At 41.0% G+C, this 23180-nt stretch overlaps 1 protein-coding gene across 1 annotated transcript in view; it reads left to right on the top strand.

Moving 5' to 3' along the window:
• Positions 1-1579: 1579 nt before the first annotated feature.
• Positions 1580-23180, top strand: part of LOC138604894 (sarcoplasmic/endoplasmic reticulum calcium ATPase 2) — a 31558-nt gene continuing 9957 nt past the window's right edge. Inside the window, exons 1-13 of the mRNA XM_069676929.1 lie at positions 1580-1952; positions 3422-3541; positions 4555-4572; positions 6197-6279; positions 6379-6483; positions 7905-8043; positions 16146-16312; positions 17205-17360; positions 17473-17614; positions 19242-19408; positions 21464-21552; positions 21722-21824; positions 22181-22312. Of these exons, the coding sequence (XP_069533030.1) occupies positions 3424-3541; positions 4555-4572; positions 6197-6279; positions 6379-6483; positions 7905-8043; positions 16146-16312; positions 17205-17360; positions 17473-17614; positions 19242-19408; positions 21464-21552; positions 21722-21824; positions 22181-22312 (1419 nt within the window). The 5' untranslated portion in view covers positions 1580-1952; positions 3422-3423. The remainder of the gene's footprint in view (positions 1953-3421; positions 3542-4554; positions 4573-6196; positions 6280-6378; positions 6484-7904; positions 8044-16145; positions 16313-17204; positions 17361-17472; positions 17615-19241; positions 19409-21463; positions 21553-21721; positions 21825-22180; positions 22313-23180) is intronic.

Genomic DNA, 23180 nt, shown 5'->3' with positions numbered 1-23180 from the left:
ACTGAAGAATGAATAAAGACCAAAAATATCACCTCCAAAAAAAAAGGTTACAGAGAAATGACACAAAATGTGGAACAGTTGGAAACCAAAGAGAAAGAACTAATACAAATGAGTTTCACAGGAAACTACTTCTCTGCTCTGAAGGGACTTCCCTGAGATCGAGCGTTCTTTTTAAATCAAAATTCAAATTCGAACATGGCTCAACATATTTAAAAAAGGTTCAGAATTGACTGCATTGTGTGGGAGTGAGGCATGGGGCTCCTTCACCATCCTTAACAAGAGCATTTATTTTAGTGATTTAAAATGTATTTTTCACCTCTTATTCATTTCATTTTGGTATTTTTGTAGGATTTTGGGAAAATGTTGAAAAAATGACGACAGGTCTTAGCACTTTCAAATATCACCACTTTAACTTTAACAAAGTCAATATCTTTTTAAAAGTTAATTATTTTAAATAGTTTCTAATGTTATTGTAATCCACAATAAAAATGTAGAAAAAATACTTTTGGCCACTAAATGTGTCACTTCCTGCCACAAAAAAAGAAAAAGAGCCGAAACAGAAAATATGATCACCCACCAACTCCTCCTTTTTGTTGTTGAATTTTTAAAGTACATTTTATCTTTTTATCTGTTTAATTATCTACTTTATACTATTTACTAATATTGTTAAATTACACATATTTTCTTATTATCAGCCCTTTATTATTGTAATGATGTGCTTTGGCAAAACATGTCAGATGTCAGGCAAGTGACATAGTGTATGTAATTTAAATGTGCTCTGAAATGCTACCAAGAGGGTGAAATGAGAAATAAAATTAATACATCAATATGGTTATTGGAACATAATTGCAGTCCAAGACTTCTTATAACATGTTTATTAACTGAAAAGCCCAGAAAATGCTGCTGTCAAAATGAAACGTGCTAATAAGTTTAACATAAAAAATAAGACACTGTTTAATGGATAAAAAAAAAAGTGTATCCCTTTGCCGTTACTTCACTTTACGTATTATCCCGCCTCCAACGCCATTCGATTGGTATGTAGTGTTATCAATCACTCAAAGCTCAACGCTGATTGGTTTGCTTTTCTATCTTTGGAGCGACAGCAGACGCACTACACGCTGATTGGATCAAGATAGGTAACGAGGATCAGAGGCGGGGCGTTTCGCAAGTAAAGCTTCAAATGGGCGGGGTTTCAGGCGATGCTTTACGCTGATTTGTTTAAATGTTACGTCATTCTGATTTCTGATTTCTCATTGGTTAGTTCTAAGTTCAGTTGGGCGAAGTCCGCTGATCACGTTAAGTACATCAAGCTCGACAGAATTAGCCAGGAAGTAAGACGACTTTTATTTGAAATAAACAGGCAATAAGTGGGAGAAATATGGCAGTCTGTTGGCCGTTGATTGTGAAGTTATTAAAGACACAATCATTGTCATGAAATACACATTTAGATCGTGACAAAAATGATCAGGATATGTATCATAAGCAAAGAGAGGCATTTACTTTGAAAGTTAAAACCGGAAGTTGTATTGTGAGATTGTCTAGTTTGATTGATTTTGGATGCTGAAGCCTGTAGGCAGAATATTACTTACCCATAGACTCTCTGATAAGGAATAATTATAGCATACTGTCTGGAAAAAATAGCAAACCAAATTTAGAGAAACATTTGCCTTAAATAAGCCTTATTTTTTTAATAGGCAACATTTTTACCACGCGGGAATCAGATACTGCCTCAATGGAAATATCCTCCTGATGGTTTTTTACTCATGAACGGCTGTCACGGTATTACTAAGCTAGATAGCCTGTTGTAAAAACTATTTTTTCAACGCATTTTTTGCTGCTCTTATATCGTCGCTGTGAAGAAATAAATCAGAAACGCATGGTGCTGTGATATATCCTCTTTTAAAACTGTAGGGATAGTGGACAGACGTCACACGGGCATAGCAACCGCTCTGGTAAGCAACCTGTTCACCTCTGTAGGATTAACGGCAAAATGTACCGTTAGCTTCTAAGCTAGCGAGTCACCTACAGATACATCCATGTAGCCTACTAGCTAGCTAACGGCTAGCTTCTGCTTGGATGGAAGGCATTTAAGCTGTTATGATTTTCTTAACCTGTCGTTTGACGTAACAATGAGTTAATTAAGCAGTCACATCAAAATGCTGACAGCCATTGCCAGTCGTGAGCAACATGTCTGTCAGTATTTGATTATGTCATCCATATAGGACAGGATTTAGGCGAGGCTAACAGCGAGAAAGTATTTTGACGCTACATATAAACGTAAAGTAAATGAGCCGAAGTGTCATCGTTATTTATGTTCCGTTGTGTAAACGTATTAGCATAATGTTTTACTTCTAAATCTAGTGGGTAATAATGTATTTTGCTGATGCAGAAATTGGCATTAGTGATTTTAGGGCGATCCTGTAGAGTTTATTATCTTTAGACACAGGCCTACGTCTTACAACCTGTGTCAGGGCCTTTACAAATGAATTATCTTTTAAACTAGAGTCTTGTGATAAATTCGGCATTATTATTTTTCTTTTCTTTTTTTACCACAAAGCAATTCAATTATTTGAAAAGTTCTGTCATAATTCCAGGATGCGCGCGTACTCATGGCCATAGTGGTGGTGGAAGGGCATCATGGGAATAACAGGCGACTGATTTATAACTGTAAAATGAATCCTGAAATCAGTGAAAGCAAGCTCCCTGGGCCCATTATATGTGCTCCGAATTTACGAGTGCCCCAAAATGTTAGTAAAATAACTTACAGATTGTTTAAATAGGCACCTTTGATTTGTCAATAGGCAAGAGAACTTTAAATCGTCAAATTCTTAAATGGGGTTTGGTGCGACGTGAGCAAATTAAAGGACAACTAGCCTTACAGAGAAGCAGAGCGTAAAAAACATTGGAATATAGAAAGTATATGTGATGCAACACAGGGACATGTTTTGTCAGAGTCAGCTCACACCCTATGGATAGTAATTCATCCCTCTTGGGCTTGTTTGCCTCTGCGGTTCCAGTCTTAGTGGTTGCTTGGCTATAGAGTTCATTTGATTCCCTAGCCAAATAATGCTGTAACAGTGTGTAATTTTTATGGCAGGTGCCAAGGAACACATACACGAAGCAGGCATCTTTCAACTGTAGAAAATGCTAAAAAGAAATTACCTATTATTATTTAAATTCTGATTAGTTCAAGTTATAAAATAAGACCAAAAATAAGACCATACTTCATCATGAAAATAGCAAAACACAATGAATAGTGCAAAATTGCTATTTTCTCTTTGCATCGATCTGCGTTCCTGTCAATTGTCTAACTGCCTCTGTAGGTCAGAAAATAGGGGTTTGAATATGGATTTAATATTTTACTAAAGTGGTTTATTGCTGATAATGATATTGCTTTTTCTTCTCTCTCTCCCCTCCATAGTGATGGATAATGCTCATACTAAGACGGTGGAGGAGGTTTTGGGCTTCTTCAGTGTAAATGAGTCGACAGGTTTGAGCTGTGAGCAGCTGAAGAAGAACAGGGAGAGATGGGGTCCCAACGGTATGAATGGAAATCATTTGTTTTTAATGATTTGAGAGTTGTTGTCTTTTACTATGTTTCACTGTAGCCATTAAAAAGTCTAAACAATAAGTCCTCCATCTTTTGTTTACTTAAAGGAAGAATATGTAATATATTTACTGGTATTTATCATAAAATGTCCATGATATGTCTTCAGAAATTAAGGAAACATGCTAAGTTGAAATACTGGCTTCTCCGATGACAGTGCTGCAGCCAGTATATTCTCCTCCTTAAATTTGCATTTATGTGCGGAACGTCTGTGTGTGTTTTGGCCTGCGCGATCCCGCCCACTGCCCATTTCATCACCAGTTGCCAGATATGAAACAAAGTGGTGCACAGGACTCGTTGCCTGTCATTGTCGAAGCGCCCCAGAGGGACAAACGGCTTTCTATAGATATTTGTTAATAAAAACGTGTGTAGTTTTTCACTTCTACGTTATTTCAAAACAATTTCAATTTATTTTTATTTAAAACTTTCAAAACACACACAAATCATAGCCTACCATCTGTTTTCGCCATGTCGAGTTTGTAATCCTGCTAGCTACAAGTGGGGTAGTTGAGCGCAGCCTATGGTAACGTTGATTGTTTGAGGATGGCAGCTGCACTGGCTATCATGACTGCGCATGTCTGTGACGAAGCTTTAGTTAGATTATAGCGCCATCGTCTGGGTAAAATACCGTAACCCAATAAAATAGCTCTCTCTGCATTTTATACTGGTACATTGGTCGCACCGGTACATAGGACGCCGCCCACTTTTGAGATGAAATAAAATGTATTAGAAATGCGTCTTACTGTGCAGTACTGTCAGTCTGAATCATATCCTTTGTATGTTCTGTTTTCAGTAAAAGTCAGAGTGTATATCTGCATTATGTTCAAGCATTAGCAAGCCCAATATCAATCTAGATCTGTTGCTGCAAAAAACAAAGAAATAACTGGTTACTGCTCTGAATCTTAAACTCCAGTTTAATTAACCTTTCACTCTTTCTCTCCTCACAGAATTGCCAGCTGAAGAAGGTGAGATATCTCTCTGTTTTTAGAACCTTTTCTGTTTCTCTCCTTTTTCTTTCGTCCATCATCGTCATCTACGGAGCCCCAGAGTCCATAAAGTGAGAGAGATTGAGGCCACATTTTACTACACTGGCTGCTCAAAATGCTATTGTGTTGGCAATTTTGTCCCACTTTCGGTCTAAATCTACAGTAAAACTAGTTGCATTAATCCTAACTTACACATAATTAAGCTAGAGAATAATCTTAAAGGTAACTATTATAACCTATCATTACCCAAACCTTTCTTATTTTGTCTTGAGACAAAAAATTATAATACATTATACATTATATAGATGTATATTAAATCTATAGTAGTTAGCAGTGATGCATCCAACCAACCTGTTATGAGAGCTCACATGAATGAACTTATCCAAAAATATATGCTTAAATCAACCATATGAACCAAACCCCACCTGTAAATGACCAACTTTATTTAGTGTAGTATCAGTATTGTGAGGCCTGGGCACCTCAGCGCTCTCCAAGGTGCTGATCCTGCTGCTGGGAGCAGTGATGGAGCTATGCAGGGTGTTCTTTTATTTCTCCCTTCTAATTACACACGTGGATTGTTCCAGATGGTGTTCTTAAACACAGCTTGTCCAAAGGTGCCCCTTATCACTGACTGTGCGATGAATTACAGGTCACAATGTCATTTAGAGAGAGTTACCCTTACACCTAGCTGGAATTAATAGCCCATTTTTATACAGACGACCTGCTATAAAGCTGTAAAAAGGCTTGTAATCATTCCAGCTTCCCTTTTTGTACATTGAACCAAACGACCACAGCATGTTGCTGCCCCAGTGTTTGATTTTGAACTGCCTGCTTATGTTCTAGAAGCAATATAACACATCATATACAGTCCCGTCAAGCAGGTACATTGTTTTTTCAACAATAATAATGGTCCTTAACCGTGTTTATTTGAGTTGACTGCTCTTATACTCAAAGGGTAAAGAGCTCTGGACCTTGCTGTCTCCAGAATTCACAGATATTTTCAGTTACTGTAGGTTAGCTGATAACTTATTATTTTTCTTGCTATTTCAGTGAGTGGCTAGCTGCTGGTGGGTCGCACACATTAGACGATCTCAAAACGCCACACCCCTCTGCTACCCTGCCAGCTTTTACATATGTTAATCCAACTCTGTAACTCTCTCGCCGTCGTCTGAAAGGTCGAACAACATCGCCCCCCTTCTGTGTTTTTACCTTTTATTCAGAGCAGAATAAATCCACATCATTCCCACTTTCAGGCCGTGGGGCTACAAATTACAAGTTTCTGTTCTCATGTGGATGACAGAAACGGAACGTGTTTGCATACCCAGTTACCTCCCCCAGGCTGATTTACATTTTAATGAATAAGCATGTCATGTTGCCATGCCTACTTAATAATCATCTTTACTTGATGATACTTGAAGTAGCGCTCCATGCTTACAGGATAAAGGATAGATCTTTGTCTACACACGAAATTTGAATGCCAGATAGAGTAAAACATGGTCTCTAGTTATATTTTTCTCGCTGTATGGCTGCTCCAAGGCTCCGTTAATATCTGGATTGCCTTTGTTTATTTGTTTCTTCTACTTTTTCCTGGTGCACCGTGCAGGAAAGTCACTCTGGGAGCTGGTCTTGGAACAGTTTGAGGATCTGTTGGTTCGAATCTTGCTGCTCGCTGCTTGCATCTCCTTTGTAAGAAAAACTATGTTTAAAAAACCAAGAGAAAACGCAAACTAAACTAAAAACACAAACTAAAACTGACTTCTCTCTGTGTTTTCTTTTGTCCCGTAGACCCTGGCTTGGTTCGAAGAAGGGGAGGGGACGATCACGGCCTTTGTTGAACCCTTTGTCATCCTCCTCATCCTCATTGCTAATGCTATTGTAGGAGTGTGGCAGGTAAACAGTGTGCAATGACAGTCATATCATCAGATAAAGGGCATTTTTGTGTCTTTAAAATATGACGGAAAATTGAATCAGCTGTTGCTGTAACTCTTTTATTTTTCAGATTTATGAATGACAACTAGACTGTTATATAGCACAAAGCTCAGACAAGACTCACACTTCAAAGGGGTTAACAAGAGTGTCAATTTAGGACTTATTTCGTTATTGATAAATGTGCAGATTATTTTCCATGGCATCATTTGGTCTATAAATTGACAGAAAATAGAAAAAATATCCATCCCAGTTCCTCCAAGTCCAATGTGACGTGGTGTAATATCTTGTTTTGTGATGACCGAGCCAAAAATATTCAACTTAGTTCTATATAAAAACAGAAAAAGCAGGAAATCTACATATTTCAAAGTATAAAAACAGCGTTTTCTGCGGTTTGACTAAATATTACTTCAAAGATGAATCAATTATGTAAAAAAAAGTTGGATATAAATTTTTGGTCTTCTCAGCTGTAGTTACTGAAAAAGAGAAGATGTTTAAGCTTTTTTGTAGTTGTACCATGTTGTATTCACTGTGATTAATCTCTGCTTCCATCAGAAACCTGTTAGATAAAACACAAGCAGTTTAAAGCCGGCGATAAACTTGCTTTTAACTACGCGTTTGCGTGTGCATGATGGCTGCCACGCGTGCCTGTGTCTGTTTGGAGCGTCAGCTGTGCACGTCCTCAGAATTAACGCTTCTCGTGCGCGAGATGCAGTATGCACTTGAACAGTAGGGGCAGTGTAAAGGCAGAGGGGATGTGAGGGTCAACACAGCAGCAGGGACAACAATGGCAGAAAGTTCTGAAGACAAGCTGATAGACCAAGTCCACAATTATCCACATCTGTACGATGTGTCGTTGCCACTGCACAGAGACAAACATGCCTGTGAAACAGCTGGAGACAGATAAGTTCTGTTTTAGAAGTCGACATGGAAACCTGCAAAAGTAAATGGAAAGAAGTCGGGGACCGTTACGTCCGTGCCAGGAGGAACATGTTGGAGAAACAGAGTGGGGACGGTGCAGACGCAGTGTACTGTCCACCGAACACACAAATCTTTTCCACCTTGGTCTCAGAATGAACATAACAGTAACCTCCTCGAGTGTCTCCATGTCTGTTGTTTGCATCCCGCATATGTGGTAGTTGCATACAGCCTGAGCTCTCTGGTGTGCCCTCTACTGGTATCCTCCAGTAACACGCATAGTGCACAGACAAGTATGTGAACAATTACGTTCATGACAGAGCCGGTTGTGTACGGGAATGCAAGGTTAAAAAGCGAGTCCTTATGTTCTGTAATACCTTTTGCGTCTTGTCACTGCTGTCTCTGTCTTCACATGAGGAAAACCATACTGGGAGTGTTTTCCCATCAACAATGTCACTGTCTTTCAGGAGCGTAATGCAGAGAACGCCATTGAGGCTCTGAAGGAGTATGAGCCCGAGATGGGAAAGGTGTACCGACAGGACAAGAAGAGCGTCCAGAGAGTCAGAGCTCGAGACATCGTCCCTGGAGACATTGTGGAAGTTGCTGGTAAGTAAAAAATGGTCCTATGTCTCTCTTGGTTTATTCCCTCAGTAAAAATTTTCCTAATGAGTTCATGGTCTCAATTTCTAGTTTCAAGTCTTGTTCAACACAGCATGATGTTCATTTAGTCAATTATGGTACCATTTAGAGTCAAATAGAGGATAATGCAGGGGATGATATAGGGCGGGGCTACCTGTGATTGACAAGTTTCTACGATGGCAACCTGACAATTATCTTGTTTTGTGTTCAGTTCAACTAAAAGACACTCTGAGGAATCAACTGGTCTTTTTTCATTCAATACATTGAGCCTCTTTTTACCCAGCTAAAGTTACCATCCCAATTAATATCACATTTTCTGGGAATTGCTTATACTGTATGTACCTTGCTATCCATGCTAGTGCTAGCGTTACCTGTTAGACCAGTGTTAGTCAGAGAAACAGAGTGAGGAAGAGAGCAGCCGGCGCGACAGTCAAGCTACACATACAGCATGGATAAAGCTTAGGGAGAGTGGAGATGTGGAGACACTTGGCTGGGTTAGGAAGTCATATCGTCAGGATATTCTGTGGGAGCTGCTCATAGACCCAGATATCTTCTTTTTATTGTTTAAACAATCAAATATATTAACATAGAGATTAATTCACCTTACTTTTATCACCAAAAAGGAGATAAACTTCTGTTAATGATAAACAGTAAGAAGTGAAATGATTGATATTATCAGTACAGGTGGAGGAAAGACGCATCAAAGAACCATTAGCCTAAAATGATAAGTCAGATTAATTTCAGGCCCCACAAGAGAGAACACAACAGATACATCATGAGCCCAAACACACGTCATCTGTCACACAAAGACTTGAGAGACACTGTGCAGCAGTTAATCTCAGCTATGACTCATTTATAATCTGAGCGATGACTCATGTGATGCACAAGCAGCTCAACCAGATTTGGAAACAAGAGATTAAAGTGCATCTGATTTATTGCTTCAATGTAGAAATATCAAACATCCACCAAGCAGACACGGAGCAGAAACAAAAATCATCAGACTGAAGATGTTAAAACTTGTTTCAAATAATTATTTAAACATAATATCAGTAATGAGTAAACAAGTGAGACCTCTTGCTTTCTTCTCTTTTTTCGAATTGCTCAGTAGTAATCGTGCAAGATGCACCGATAAGCTAGCAACAGATTGCTAACCTCGGCATGGTGGTTACAAGCCTCAACAAGCCCCTCTGATCCAGTGGGTAGCTAGTTTAGACCAGGGCTGCACAATATTGGAAAATAAAAAAACAAATACAGGAAATTATACCAGATAAACGCAGTGTGTTTTCATGTTTATTATAAACAATTAACAAGCATACCTTTTATTATTTAGGACTTTTAAGTCTATCCTACTTTTATCACTCAGACACCCGCATGAAGAAGTAGAGAGTACAGGTGGAGCGACATAAACAGATACAAACAGACTTGTGGGCTGCAATTGTGTTATTAATACGGTATGTCATCAATCATTGCTAATGATGATCAAATGTATGTTTAATCAGTGTGATCAGTCCCGTGACTTTATGAAACGAAACATCACGTCTCCTGCTTCCTGTCAGCACACACAACCTCAGGCGGTGTGTGTGCGGCAGGTGTAGCTGCTAAAAGTAAACGGCACGTCTGCTCCGTCAAATGTCCGTTTATGTAGCCTCAGCGTTAACCAAGCGGCAACCTCCGGTGTTGAAAAATGAAGCCAATGCGGAAGTGCAAAAACTGCAGTTCCTCGATTGGCTACTTGAGGCTCCAGAAAACAAGAAATAACATTACAGCAGGTGGGAAAATGCCCATTTTTACAGCAGAAATAAACATGTTTACAGCCTGGTACAAAAAACGGTTTTGTTATAAATAGCTAATTTTATTGTTCAGGATAACTGTACGGGGGGTGAATTTTTTTATAACACACCCATTTTAATTATATTAAGCCTTAAATCATAGGGGCCGGATCACTTGATTGACAGGTGGATCCTGCTGGCTGTCTGCTAGACGTCAACACACACACAGACACTGAGCTTAACTTCACCTGTTTGTGTTGTTGGAGACTTTTGGGGATTTTTTCACTCAAAGTTTGGACAAATAATCTCTCTGTGGGATTTATGGAACTTTATGGCTGTGCAAGAAGTCTGAGCTCCAGCTTTTCGGTGAGTTAAATGTTCTAAGTAGCAGGCATACTGTGCTCGCTTAAGCTGCTTGTTAGCCTGTACAGTGTTTATCAAACATTTATTTAATCGTCGGCCAGTAAAAAGGAGTCAGGAGTTAAAGAGATTACAGCGGACCGTAGTGATGAAGAGACCGGTTCTTTTAAGTTTCCCGTTACGTGTCGGCTCGCTGCTCTCTCACCGGGCGAGCGAGCAGTGAGTCCGCTACTTCTTTAGTCTGATAACTAAACACCTGCAGTCAGTCACCGACAGGATCTCCTCCTGGGAAAGTCAAACCAGCTCATTCATGATTTATACAGTCTATGACTAATAACTGCTAGCTACGCTGAGGAGCATATAGCCTAGCTTCATAGCCGTAGCTGGCTGATTCATCGGTCCGCCCATAGTCCTCAGCCATAGGCTGTAGCTCTGCCACGCTCCGCCTCTTTGCCTGCCTCTGGATTAGCCGGCTCTGGCATTTCCAATATGGCGACCCCCAGCGGCGGCGCAATTTGGGCTTCAAGACGCTGCTTCAGAAACCAATGGGTGACGTCACTGAGACTACGTCCATTATTTATACAGTCTATGGCGTTAACCAGCACTGGGATGAGGTGACGCTGTTAATGGGAATACTCTCACTTATAAGCCACGTCATGTGACAGAGCTGCTGACGTCACAGGTAATGTCGGCGGGATGATCGAGCTCTGTTACGCGGGTGGCTTATAAGTGAGCATTCCTCGTTCCAGTGCTCGTTAACGCTGTGGTTACACAAACGGACTGTTCACGGAGCGTGCCGCTAGTGTTTACTTTAACCGACTACACCTACAGCACACACACAATGTGAGGTTGTGTGTGCCGACAGGAAGCAGGAGACGTTAGTTTCCGTGCTTGTTTACAGTTTACAGGCAGGTGACAAACAGTCTCTGCTGCACAGCAGGAGGACGATAACTTTATCCAATACATGTTTAGTAAATGCATCACTAGAATATTCTTCTAGTGATGAAAAAAGGATATTCTAGAGCTTTAACAATGTAGAGCAAAATGTCTGAGTCGTTTTGGAGCACTATGAACTAGAGATGTTGTTTAATGCCGTATCGAGTATCGGGGAGTATGCGAGTGGAAGCTCCGGTCCGACACCATCACAACTAGCACAACCAAAATACCTGGTTTGAGGTATCACAGTGTGGTGCTATCAGAGTTATCCACCAATATTATTTATATTTATTTATCTATCACAGTTATATCTGAGGGGTACTTGGCATTAGCTAACATTCAGTCTCTATCTAGACGGACGAAATGATAGCATCACATTAATGGGATAGTTCGGTTTGTTTGAAGTGGGGTTGTATGAGATACTTATCGATAGTAAGTGTACTACATACAGTGGATGCCGGTCAGCACGTCCCCGGTGCTTAGGAACCGCCCAGAGTGCCGGCACGGAAGCTAGGCTATATGTCGCTGCAGACAGGGTCAATTCCACACGTAACTTATCCACTTATAAGGACGTCTCACCTAAAAATCAATAGTGGTATTGATTGTACGCTGTATTTGAATAATTCACAGTGTTTCACTTTTTAGTAAGAACGAAGTGTTTTATACTGCTGAGTGATAATGGTGTTAGATAGCGCTCTGTAAACATCCACACTCCAGCAGCAACACTGCGACAGTTATCCACCTGCACCAATCATCTTTCTGAAGAGGATTAAACAAAATCAGCGCCACACAAAGTAGTGCCAAATAAAGAGGCGTTCTTACTAAAAAGTGAAACACTGTGAATTATTCAAATATAGCGAACAATCGATACCACTATTGATTTTTAGGTGAGACGTCCTTAGAAGTGGATAATTACTTGTGGAATTGACCCTATCTGCAACGACATATAGCCTAGCTTCCTCCAGCCGGTTTCTAAACACCAGGGCTGTGCTGACCGGCATCCACTGTATGTAGTACACTTAATATTGTTATGTATCTCATACAACCCCACTTCAAACAAACCCAACTATCCCTTTAACTCATCTTATCCTGCACCTGCCCTAAATTAGATATTCACATGGATACAAGCCAAAAACAGGATAACAGGTAACCAGTGATAGTAAGTTTCAATTCAGAGTCAGAGTGTTATTTCTCCAGAGAATCTAAGAGGAAATCAGCTGTTTGTGACATGAAAAATAAACATTGTCTGCTTTATGCAAATAAGGACAAACTGCTTCACATGAAAGGTTAACATTCTTTCTTTTGGAAGAGCACAGCTGTTCATTAACTGTTTACAAGTGTTTATACTGTATGTGTGAGTGAGTCAGAGAGAGAAGCTGCACAGATATTTTAGCCCTCTGTTTTCCTTCATCAATAAATTGACTGATAAAATAAAATACTTGGAGATAGTATTTTATCCTTTTTCTAGAGCACACATTTTCTTTCTTGTTGTAATAAATTAAACAGTATTGCTTAAAAACATAAATAAAGTCCAAACATAAACTGAGTCTTGAATGGAAAACATTTGATGAGATTTATTAACTCGCTTTGATGCGTTTTCAGTTCATGTCCGTGTGGAGAAAAGTAATCAGGATAATGTTCTACTTTACTTGCAGACACTAGTTCAGTCTATTGTTAGAGACAGAGAGAAGCCCTGTGAGGACAGTTTGTGATTTGAGTCGATTTAAATCAAACTGACTTGACTTGACAGCTGCATCAGTCTCTAACACACTTGGCACCTTGTTTGTTGCCTTCCCTTTGCTCCCGGACATGAAGTGAAAATAGTCCACACTGAGCTGGTTAAAACTAAAACATATTTAACAGCAGAAACTATTAAGGGAGTGCTGCACTGGGTCAAAGAAACGGGTGTATATGATCTTGTAGTGAAAAATAAGGTAAAGAACCAGGTGCTCTTTAAGGTTAGGGCAGGTAATGAATAGAGACAAAAAAATGACTGTGCAGCTATCTGACGGTAAATAAATCCTAGGTGTGCAGAGGCAGTCAACAGGTATCTGAGGGATGTTGAATAAAAATCATTTAGTTAATCATGGATAAGCTCAAATGCTGGTATATTGTCATACTGCTGTGTTCCAGGTTGTAAGTGGGATTAACATAAGGAATGTAACAATAGATCTGGAGGGAAATCTGGCTGTATTTTAGCGGACTTGATAACCCGTTAGCTACGGTCAGACAACAGCTTAAGTTAGCATTCAGCCACAAACAATCTAATTCAACCCTGAGAAAGGAAAACTAATACTTTTGTATGTTCATGATACAATGGGAAAGGTGTAAATCCCGGACCTACATAATGTTAGCTCGGAATTGACTTCCTTGCTAACGTGATGTAAGCTAGGAAGTTTTTGAATGCTAACATTAGCTGTCAGGATTTTTCAGTTTCTTATCAGTCGTAAAGCTGCGAAACCTCAGCTGCAGAGGGTACCAGGCTCTTATATGAAGCAGGCTTAGGTTAGAGACGGGACGTTATTTCTAATTCCCTCTGTACATGTGGTGATATTTTAGTATGAAGCCTCATTGTTCTATGATCTGCTCTGTTTTTTCCATTACCTGTTTCTTTTCTGATCAGTGTTAAAGCTCTAAGCTAGATCTAAAATTCAACTTTAGATATTCCCTTGACACTGTGGCACGAAAGCCATTCAGCGGTTCAGATTTCCCGACTCCCTTGAATGCAGCAGATCGATCCGACCTCCGTTCAACAAACAAGCATTTTTAAAGCAGTTTTCTTCTGCTCTTGAGGAGAGACCTGACAAAGCTTCACATTGACTTTTTACTAATCTGAATCATGATGTTGAAACTTGAGTAAAGGCAAGACCCGTTAATTAAAGTCAATCACAAGAAAAAACGGTTTCCTTTTTCTGTAACAACGCAGCCCGCGGAACACAAAGTCTTGACTGGAAGTTTATCGCTAACCGCTCCGGTTAGATTGCACCCGCAGTGACTAAAACAGCACACTTACACTTTAGATGAGTAATCCACAACAACAAAGTGTTGATCTGTGAAAAGTCACATGATTGTATGATTATTGATATTCATATTTGTAAATAAAAAGAATGATAAAATTCATCACTCATAATCATTTTTAAAACTGTTTTTCTGGCCTGTTTGGGGCTGGCCTTTATTCGTTCATGTCGACCACGTCCCCCGGCTATTTATAGAGAGCTGGCTTTTATTTGACTGCCGGCTGTTAACTGAGAATTTACGGTATACAGACGATCTAGCCCCTATACTCCTTCTGATGTAAGTCTACCAAAAAGTCGCTCGATTCCCTCCATTGTGTTTGTCTCATGTCAGAAAGAGAACAAGAAGCCTCCAGCTCCATCCTGTTGTTCCAGCTCTGATCAGAGTCACTGAGTTCCCATGCTCTGGAAGTCGAATACTTTTACTACAGACAGAAGGGCACCGGATCGCACACACAAACACACATACACAAAGAAACACACACACACACACACACACACACACACACACACTCCTAACCCTGTTTCCTCTCTCTGAGCGGCCTGAAATAGCAGCAGCTATCTGGGGGATTCAACAGTTTTCTTACTGGGTCAAGACCGTGTGTATGCGTGTGTGTGCAGGCTGACAGTGTTCATACAACCCAGCTGGACTGATTTTATCTGTGGGTACGGCTGACCTCAACATGTTTAATCAGATACCAAACATTTTCACATGAATCATTTCAGCTGTTTAACGTCAAAGCAAAGTCCAATCCGTCTGAAAGCCAGCAGATGTTCAGGCTGGGTTACATTGTCTTTCTCCTCTGTGGTTTGTCTCATTAGTTATAAATCAGTGGCTATACACTTTCACTACCTCACAAGAAATGCCAAACAACTAGCAACAACAGTGCCTAACAAGGATTTAAAGCTCTAAATGCACTCTTAAAGTATATTTAACCTGCTGTTTAAAGACACAAATTTTGCTTCAGACTCTCTTCTTTTCCTCTCTCGTATTTCAGCTTTCTTTGCTACAAAACCGTTTGAGATTGCAGCCTTGAGATGCACTCCAATCACATATTTTCCATAAGGCATCCTCCTGTGCCTCTCACTGCGTTTCCATGATGATAACAGCCAGAGAGGGCAGAGATGGAGCGGGAGGCGTGCACATTAAGATGTTTGCCAGGAACGGCTAAACAAAGATGCTGCAGTGTTATTTCAGCTATGTCTAAACAAGCATGCTCTAAGCTTCAATACAGCAGCAGCAGCTCACAGCAGCATTACAGACACGCTGTGAGGCAGCATAGCAACAGTGAATGTAGAAACATGTTGGGTATTTAATTTCTTATCACTGATGCTCAAATTTTGCTTGTTTTTGACTCCTTTGCTGAGTTGTTGAAAACATTTGATCTGAATCTGAATGATTTCCCAAATCCTATTTTTTGTTACCCAAGATCAGCTAATCCATCCTACTTTTGTCCTGTTTGTTCCAAATAAAACAGGATTGGATCAAACTAATGTAGAAGCACATGTTTCAAGATTACCAAATCCAGATTAGGCGTACGACAGGATTTTAGTACCGGAAGTGTTCTGGTTTCCGTTTGTAGTCCGAGTAGTATTGACCAATCACCTATCAGCAGACTTTGGCGTATGCAGGAAATACAATCCGTGTGGAGAGCAAAAGCAGACGGAACGAATCCACTGTAATGACATCCCGTCTTGAGACAAATCTGCTGGACGCTGTGTCACAAAAGCTGTTTAGCCTTTAGATTTCCTGACTTCCCTGAATGCATCATAAATGATGGCTCCAACCTCCGTTCAACAAACTTCTCATTGCAAAGTAGTTCTCTTCTCCTCTTGAGGACAAGAAAGCTTCATGTTGACTTGTTACTAATCTGTAGCTGTAATGATGGAGAGCCCGGATGGATTGATTTTTACTAACCCAAGAAAATTACAGAAATAAAAGTAAAATGAGGATTTGATTTTTCTGTCTCTGTTCTTGAAACACCCCCAGTTGGTGATAAGGTCCCGGCTGACATCCGCCTGACATCCATCCGCTCCACCACTCTGAGGGTGGACCAGTCCATTCTGACGGGGGAGTCGGTGTCGGTGCTCAAACACACGGATCCTGTACCAGATCCCCGTGCTGTCAACCAGGACAAGAAGAACATGCTCTTCTCTGTGAGTCTCAACATCAACTACTTTACGTGTTTGACACTTTAGCTGCAACTTTTTCCCGGCAAGTTTTGCAGACGCGGATCCGTCGTCTTAAATAACAACCTGGTCATCCATGATGTACCTGAAATGCCCCCACACTGCCGCCTTCACTCTTTACTTCGGTGGGTGCAAAGCTTCGCTGCTCGTTCCCTCTGCCATTGTAGAGCTAATGTAGCGTAGCCTCCAGGCTCTTGATAAGCACGTCACATTAAGCTGGTGCACCACAGGTGTCACTTGTTTTTCATTCCGTGCAGGTTGTGCCAAAAATAATTGCAGATTAAATAAGCGTGACGTTTTAAAGCGCGCTTAATAGTGAAACCGGTTAATCGCTGCATCGCTACCTGCAAAACCTCTTAAAACTGAGAGATTAATAGAATAAAATACAAACAGGGGAGTTTAAACGTTCCTGCACATGACAACAATATGTGATATACAGTATTATAGTAAGAACAAACAAGGCCTATTAAAGTGGCAGAATGACCAGTGTTTGAAGCCCTGGTCCAGGTGTTTGTTGTGTCATCTCTGTCAGACCTCAAAGGCAGCTGAGTCACCGGGTGGTCGACAGTCAAAGAACAAACATTGATGTTTTATTCAGCAGCATCAGTCTGACAGGCTGCAGACCTGCAGGACGTGTTTTCGAGCACCGCTGGACTGAGGGTGACTTCACAATAAATCCATATATAGATGTTAGAATTCACTTTGCCTGTTTAAACAACGCACTCAAAAACACATCATATTTTTTTAAACTGTTCATCTTCTCACCACGTCTCAAAGTGTTCGCTGCTGAGCTTCAGAAACTGTTTAAAACAAATAGATGAGTCTGACAGTAAAGTCGTGTCTCTCGTGACCTTTGCAGGGTACCAACATTGCAGCGGGGCGAGCCATCGGTGTTGTCGTCGCCACAGGGGTGCAGACAGAGATCGGGAAAATTCGGGATGAGATGGCCTCGACCGACCCTGAAAGGACCCCGCTACAACAGAAACTGGACCAGTTTGGAGAGCAGCTGTCGAAGGTAAAGATCTGTGGGCTTTAAAGCTCTGGATCACAAAGGACTGATTTTGATACTTTCTAAAATCTAAATACTTTTCTGTAACAACCTAACAGTGTTGTGTTGTGACCTGCAGGTGATCAGTGTGATCTGTGTGGCGGTATGGGCCATCAACGTGGGACACTTTAATGACCCGGTGCACGGAGGCAGCTGGCTGAGAGGAGCTGTTTACTACTTCAAGATTGCTGTCGCACTAGCTGTAGCTGCCATACCAGAAGGTCAAACATCACATCTACCTGTCTATACTGAAAAATCATATCACCTGTGTATTTCATGTTTGTGTGCAAGGACCAAAACAAAGCTCTGTCTTTTTAAGAACGTCTTGCTGGCAAAATAGGGGAAACAAAGCAACCTGTCAGTCTCACAGGACGTCTGCATCACAGGCACATCTGAAGCTTTTTAACTCGCACGTCTCATGCAACAGAAAACACCAGGTTGATGCCCAATAAAAAGCCAGTAAATAGATACATTAACCTGTACATGTATTTACCATAGACTGTATAAATAATGAATGAGCTAGTTTAACTTCACAGGTGATTGACAGCAGGTGCTTATTCATCAGACTACAGAGGTAACGGACTCGCTGCTCGCTCCCCCGGTCAGATAGCAGCAGGTCGACACGTACCAGGAAACTTAATATAACCGCTCTTCTCATCACTACGATCCGCTGTAATCTCTCCGGGGAAAAGCCAACACAACCTGACTCCTGTTTACTGGCGGACGATTAAATAAATGTTTGATTAACACTGAACAGGCTAACAAGCAGCTAAAGCGAGCACAGTATACCTGCTACTTAGTGCTAAAAATATATCAATACAATAACACTAACATTTAACTCAGAGCTCAGACTTCTTGCAGGGCCAGAAAGTTCCATAAATCCCAGAGAGAGATTATTTGTCCTCTAAAGGCTCCAACAACACAAACAGGTGAAGTTCAGTACTGTGACTGTGACAGCCAGCAGGATCCACCTGTCACTCGCCCCTATTATTTAAGGCTTAATATAATTAAAACGAGTGAGTTATAAAAAAAAAAAATCCCCGTTATCTTGAACAGTAAAATAAGATATCTGTAAGAAAACTGTTTTTTGTACCAGGCTGTGAACATGTTTATTTCTGCTGTAAAAATTGGCATTTTCACATCTGGTCTAATGTTGTTTCTTGTTTTCTGGAGCCTCAAGTGGCCACTCGAGGAACTGCAGGGTTTTGAACTTCAGCATCATTTTTCAACACCGGAGGTTGACACTTGGTCTTTACCTATTAGTAGCAAAAGAGCAGGTGCTTTTCCTCTGTTTACAGCTGGAGCGGTTCATGTCAGATTACATTAGCAAATTAAACGATATATTTAACAGCAGACTTTGTAAAATTGATATTACTTTGCATAAAGTAATGTTAATATTTTAGTTTTTTTAACGCTATGACAAACTCCCTTTTTAAACAGTTTCCTTTTACTATAAAATGTAGATTAATTAAATAAATAAAGTGAATATATCCTTCTCTGCCTTCATGTTCAGCGTGTAAAAGTATAAAAGACTTAAGTGTTTTAATGCACAATATATGAGGACTACTGGAAACACATATTAAAGAAGAAACACACACCTTTTCTTTGGGGTTCAGCCGCCCCTTTGCTGGTCGACACTTCAAAATCTGCAGATAAGACAGAACCAGCACTCCAGCACATGAATGCTGCAGTTAGCGGACACAACTTATATGCAAACTTGAGCAAGGCACATATGAACCAACCTCTCTGATGGAGCTTCTCTGAATTATTGTGTTAAACATTCTCTCCTCTCTTAAGACAAAACTGTCTCATCACCATCGTCTGCCTGCCTGTTGTGTTTTCACACAGGCCTCCCAGCAGTCATCACCACCTGTCTGGCTCTTGGCACGAGGAGGATGGCGAGGAAGAACGCCATCGTCCGCAGCCTGCCGTCAGTCGAGACGCTGGGATGCACCTCAGTTATCTGCTCAGACAAGACAGGAACTCTGACCACCAATCAGATGTCCGTCTGCAGGGTAAGATCCAGAAGGCTGACATCCACTCTGTGTCAAAACTTCATTCAGCTTTCATAAGATTGATATTATATCTGTGGTGAAAATGTTAGGTATTTCATGATGGGAGCACCCACAAGCAGTTGGGCAAAGTAACAACAGTTTGTTACGCTAACATGAGATTAACAGAGGATAAGTTCATTTACATTCTCACTAACAGACACGAAATAAATTCTCATATATAAATGAGAATTCAGGTAATGGGCAGGTCTCAAATATTAGCAAAAAAGGCCACTACCTAATAACCTACTCCAGATTTTCACACTAAAAGCCAATAACCGGAAGGCTGGAGTGCTTTTAATGTGAAAGATTTGTTGAAGCTGTCGACATATATTGGGGTTTGTGCTTTGCTGGTTTTGTGTGAGTTGCTGGTTTTATGATCTGCTTGTTCTCTGCTTTACTTTGTTTGCTTGGCTGTCAAAGCACTTTGTAAACTCTTGTTTTTAAAGGTGCTATATAAATAAAGTTATTATTATTATTATTATTATTAATTCATGACAGCTGAACATTCAGGCCTCGTTTGCACTCACTTGCAGTTTTCAATGAGTAGTTATTTCCAGTTAATATAATTATATATAATTAAGCCTAATTAGCCGCCAGGATTTATTTTATTGTGAAAAGCCAACAACACCACCTATGGTTCCTAAATACTCATCTGGGCAAGTTATTTGATGTAACTGGCCCTGTTTACACCTGGTATAAACATGTGTCATGAGCTATCCGATCACAAGTGACAGGACCTGTCAGTCATCGTCTCTGTCGCCCCCTGCTGACTGGCTGCAGTATAGGTCATAAAGCCCGCCTCCTCCATGTTAACAGATGGGACATGAGTCAAATTATAAAATCAAAATACACGTCAAATACATTTTTACAAACATGGTTTCTGTCATTATAGTTAGTTCTCATCATGCTGATTTATATCCACGTGTTCATTTTTCTGACAAGTTTACTTTTAAAGAGTTATTGGATGCTACAAAAAGGGGGTGTGGCCTCATGATTGACAGCTCTATTTACAAATGGGGCTTCTGCAGCGTTCTGTCCCTGAGTAGCAGAGTAGAGGAGGAACAGCGAGAGGAGACGTAACTAACACTAACACTACAGTCATTGAACTTTCCATAAGCATGAATATCTGCTTCAGACCGACACAAGAAGCTGTTCTGCTGCAGACTGAGCCCACCTGAGGGCTCCAACACGCCAAGGACACAAGGTAAAGGTGTGTTATGGGTAGAGGAAGGGGTGTGACGTCAATATTGCGGCTCCACCATTCAATCTCTACTGCACACACTCTGGATACAAATGAGCAAGATGGCAGCGCCTGCTCCGCGGGGATTCAGCCTTCATTTATGTACAACGAAAGGAGGTGGACATGCGTCGTCAGCCTCTATATACAGTCATTGGTGTTAACGCACCCAGGACTCATTCACTTATGACCACTAAGGCCACATTTGGAGGTGGTCTGGGACACATTTGTTGACATTGAATGACAGACAGTCATTCTTACTTGATTCACTAATTCTCTGAGGTGTCTCGAGAAGATCTTTTGTTTTATTATTTCTCATATCATCCCTAGTGGGAAGACTTTGTGCTGGTGATGTGCACGAAAATATGGCCAAATACCATCTGGTATTGACTCAGTAAGAGACACAGCTTTTAGTTTTTCAATCTGGTATGAAGGGAAGAAAGAAGGCGGCGAGACGGCATCTTGACACAGTCAAGACATGTGACCCCTGTAGGTCCATCATAGTTTATTATGCAGTGCAGTGAGGACACGGACATTTCAAAAGAGCTCTACACTTGAGATGAGATCACTCAGGACTCATGTAACATCAGATGTAAACAGTTTACCTCGCGGCGATGTCAGCAATGCTGTGATTTCAAAAACAGAGAATCTAGTTTAAACCAGGAACTGTGGAGGGCACATCCATGCGGGACTCAGGGTTGACTTAACCGGAATGTGATCTGCTAACCGAATGAACTAACCAACATCTTCAATGTGTGTGTGTGTGTGTGTGTGTTCAGTTGTTTGTCGTGGACAGCGTGTCAGGGGAGCGCTGCAGACTGAGCGAGTTCTCAGTGACTGGATCTACTTACGCCCCTGAAGGGGAAGTGTGAGTGTCTTTAACCTTTAACACTTAACCCCTTAATCCCTCACTCTTTATTGACTTGAAATGTAAAAAATATCTCTCCTTTCTTTTTGCTAAATTTGTTTTTATTCCCTCTACATTTCCTGTCGTCTCTCCTCTTCTCTCCTGTCCTCCTGTCCTCCTGTCTCTGCAGTTATAAGGACGGCTCGGTGGTAAAGTGCAGTCAGTATGAGGGCCTGGTGGAGATGGCCTCCATCTGTGCTCTTTGCAATGACTCATCACTGGACTACAATGAGGTAGGACGTGAAAACATGACTGCAGCGACGACTCAGACCCTCACAGACGACCATATATGGTCATCAGGAAAATACAGACCAGAAATACAGTCCTGGACTGGTCAGTGAAGAGTCTGCTGCATGTTTTACCTCTGTTTCTTCTGTGTGTGTGTGTGTGTGTGTGTGTGTGTGTGTGTGTGTGTGTGTGTGTGTGTGTGTGTGTGTGTGTGGGTGTGGGTGTGGTGTGGGTGTGTGGTGTGGGTGTGTGTGTGTGTGGGTGTGTGTGTGTGTGTGTGGGTGTGTGTGTGGGTGGGTGGGTGGGTGGGTGGGTGGGTGTGTGTGTGTGTGTGTGTGTGTGTGTATGTGTGTGTCTCCAGGCAAAGGGAGTATTTGAGAAGGTGGGGGAGGCCACAGAGACTGCCCTCTGCTGTCTGGTGGAGAAAATGAACGTGTTCGACACCGACCTGAGAGGACTGAGCCCGTCTGAGAGAGCTACAGCCTGCTGCTCCGTAAGTGTGTGTGCGTTTGAGAGCGAAAGGAAGTGAGAGAGTAGCTTCTCTAAGACAGTGCTGTTGTAAATGACTCATTGATCGTTCCCTCTGACCTCTGCATCCATTATGTAGGACTTGCTGAAACCTTTTCCAGGCTCTCTGATGCCTCTTTACCTGTGAGACCATGAAGTCATGTTACTGTAAAGTGCTGAACCATAAACTCACATTCAGTTTGTCTGTTTTTCAGCCTCTGCGCCAAGAAAACTCTTTTTTTCTTTGTCTTCTCCCTCCATCTGTCTGTCCCATATCTAAACGCTGCAGGGAATGTCTTTAAACTCAGTGATGAATGGATCAGAATCTCGTGGTCCAAGGTCACTTTGACCTCTCATTCTCTTATATGCGATATCACAGCAACGTCTGTTATCGCTGTCAGATTGTCCAAAAATGAACTTGAAACAAAGAACATCATTCCACTCATCCAAAAGTTGAATGTTTAACTTTTAAAGCTCTAGTAATGCATAGTAATAATAACAATATATATATACCACACATAATAGTTGTAATACTAGGGATTTATCAGTTAATGATGGTCTTAGTCTTGACTCAATTCCTCAAAGACTAGGTTGCATCTCGGTCGAGATAACTCTAGTCTTGATCATACTGTATAACTCTTCAACACTACCACATCTTCTTGCTTATCATTTTTTATAATCGTATAATTAAAGGCATTTTTATGAGCTTCTGTCATGGGGGCTGCTGAGGAAGTCGGCAGTAACTCGAGGTCGTACACTTGACGTTGTTCAGCTCATCTGTGGTGCCTCCGCTTCCACTTGAATGGCTTAATTTTCTGATAGGTCGATACGGCCTGCCCGAGGTCAAACTGATT

This window comes from Semicossyphus pulcher, unplaced genomic scaffold (genome assembly GCF_022749685.1).
Source record: "Semicossyphus pulcher isolate SPU_LCO1_2020_fin unplaced genomic scaffold, fSemPul1.0.p SCAF_27, whole genome shotgun sequence".
NCBI classification, from domain to species: Eukaryota; Metazoa; Chordata; class Actinopteri; order Labriformes; family Labridae; genus Semicossyphus; species Semicossyphus pulcher.
This window is presented reverse-complemented; position numbering and strand designations above follow the sequence as displayed.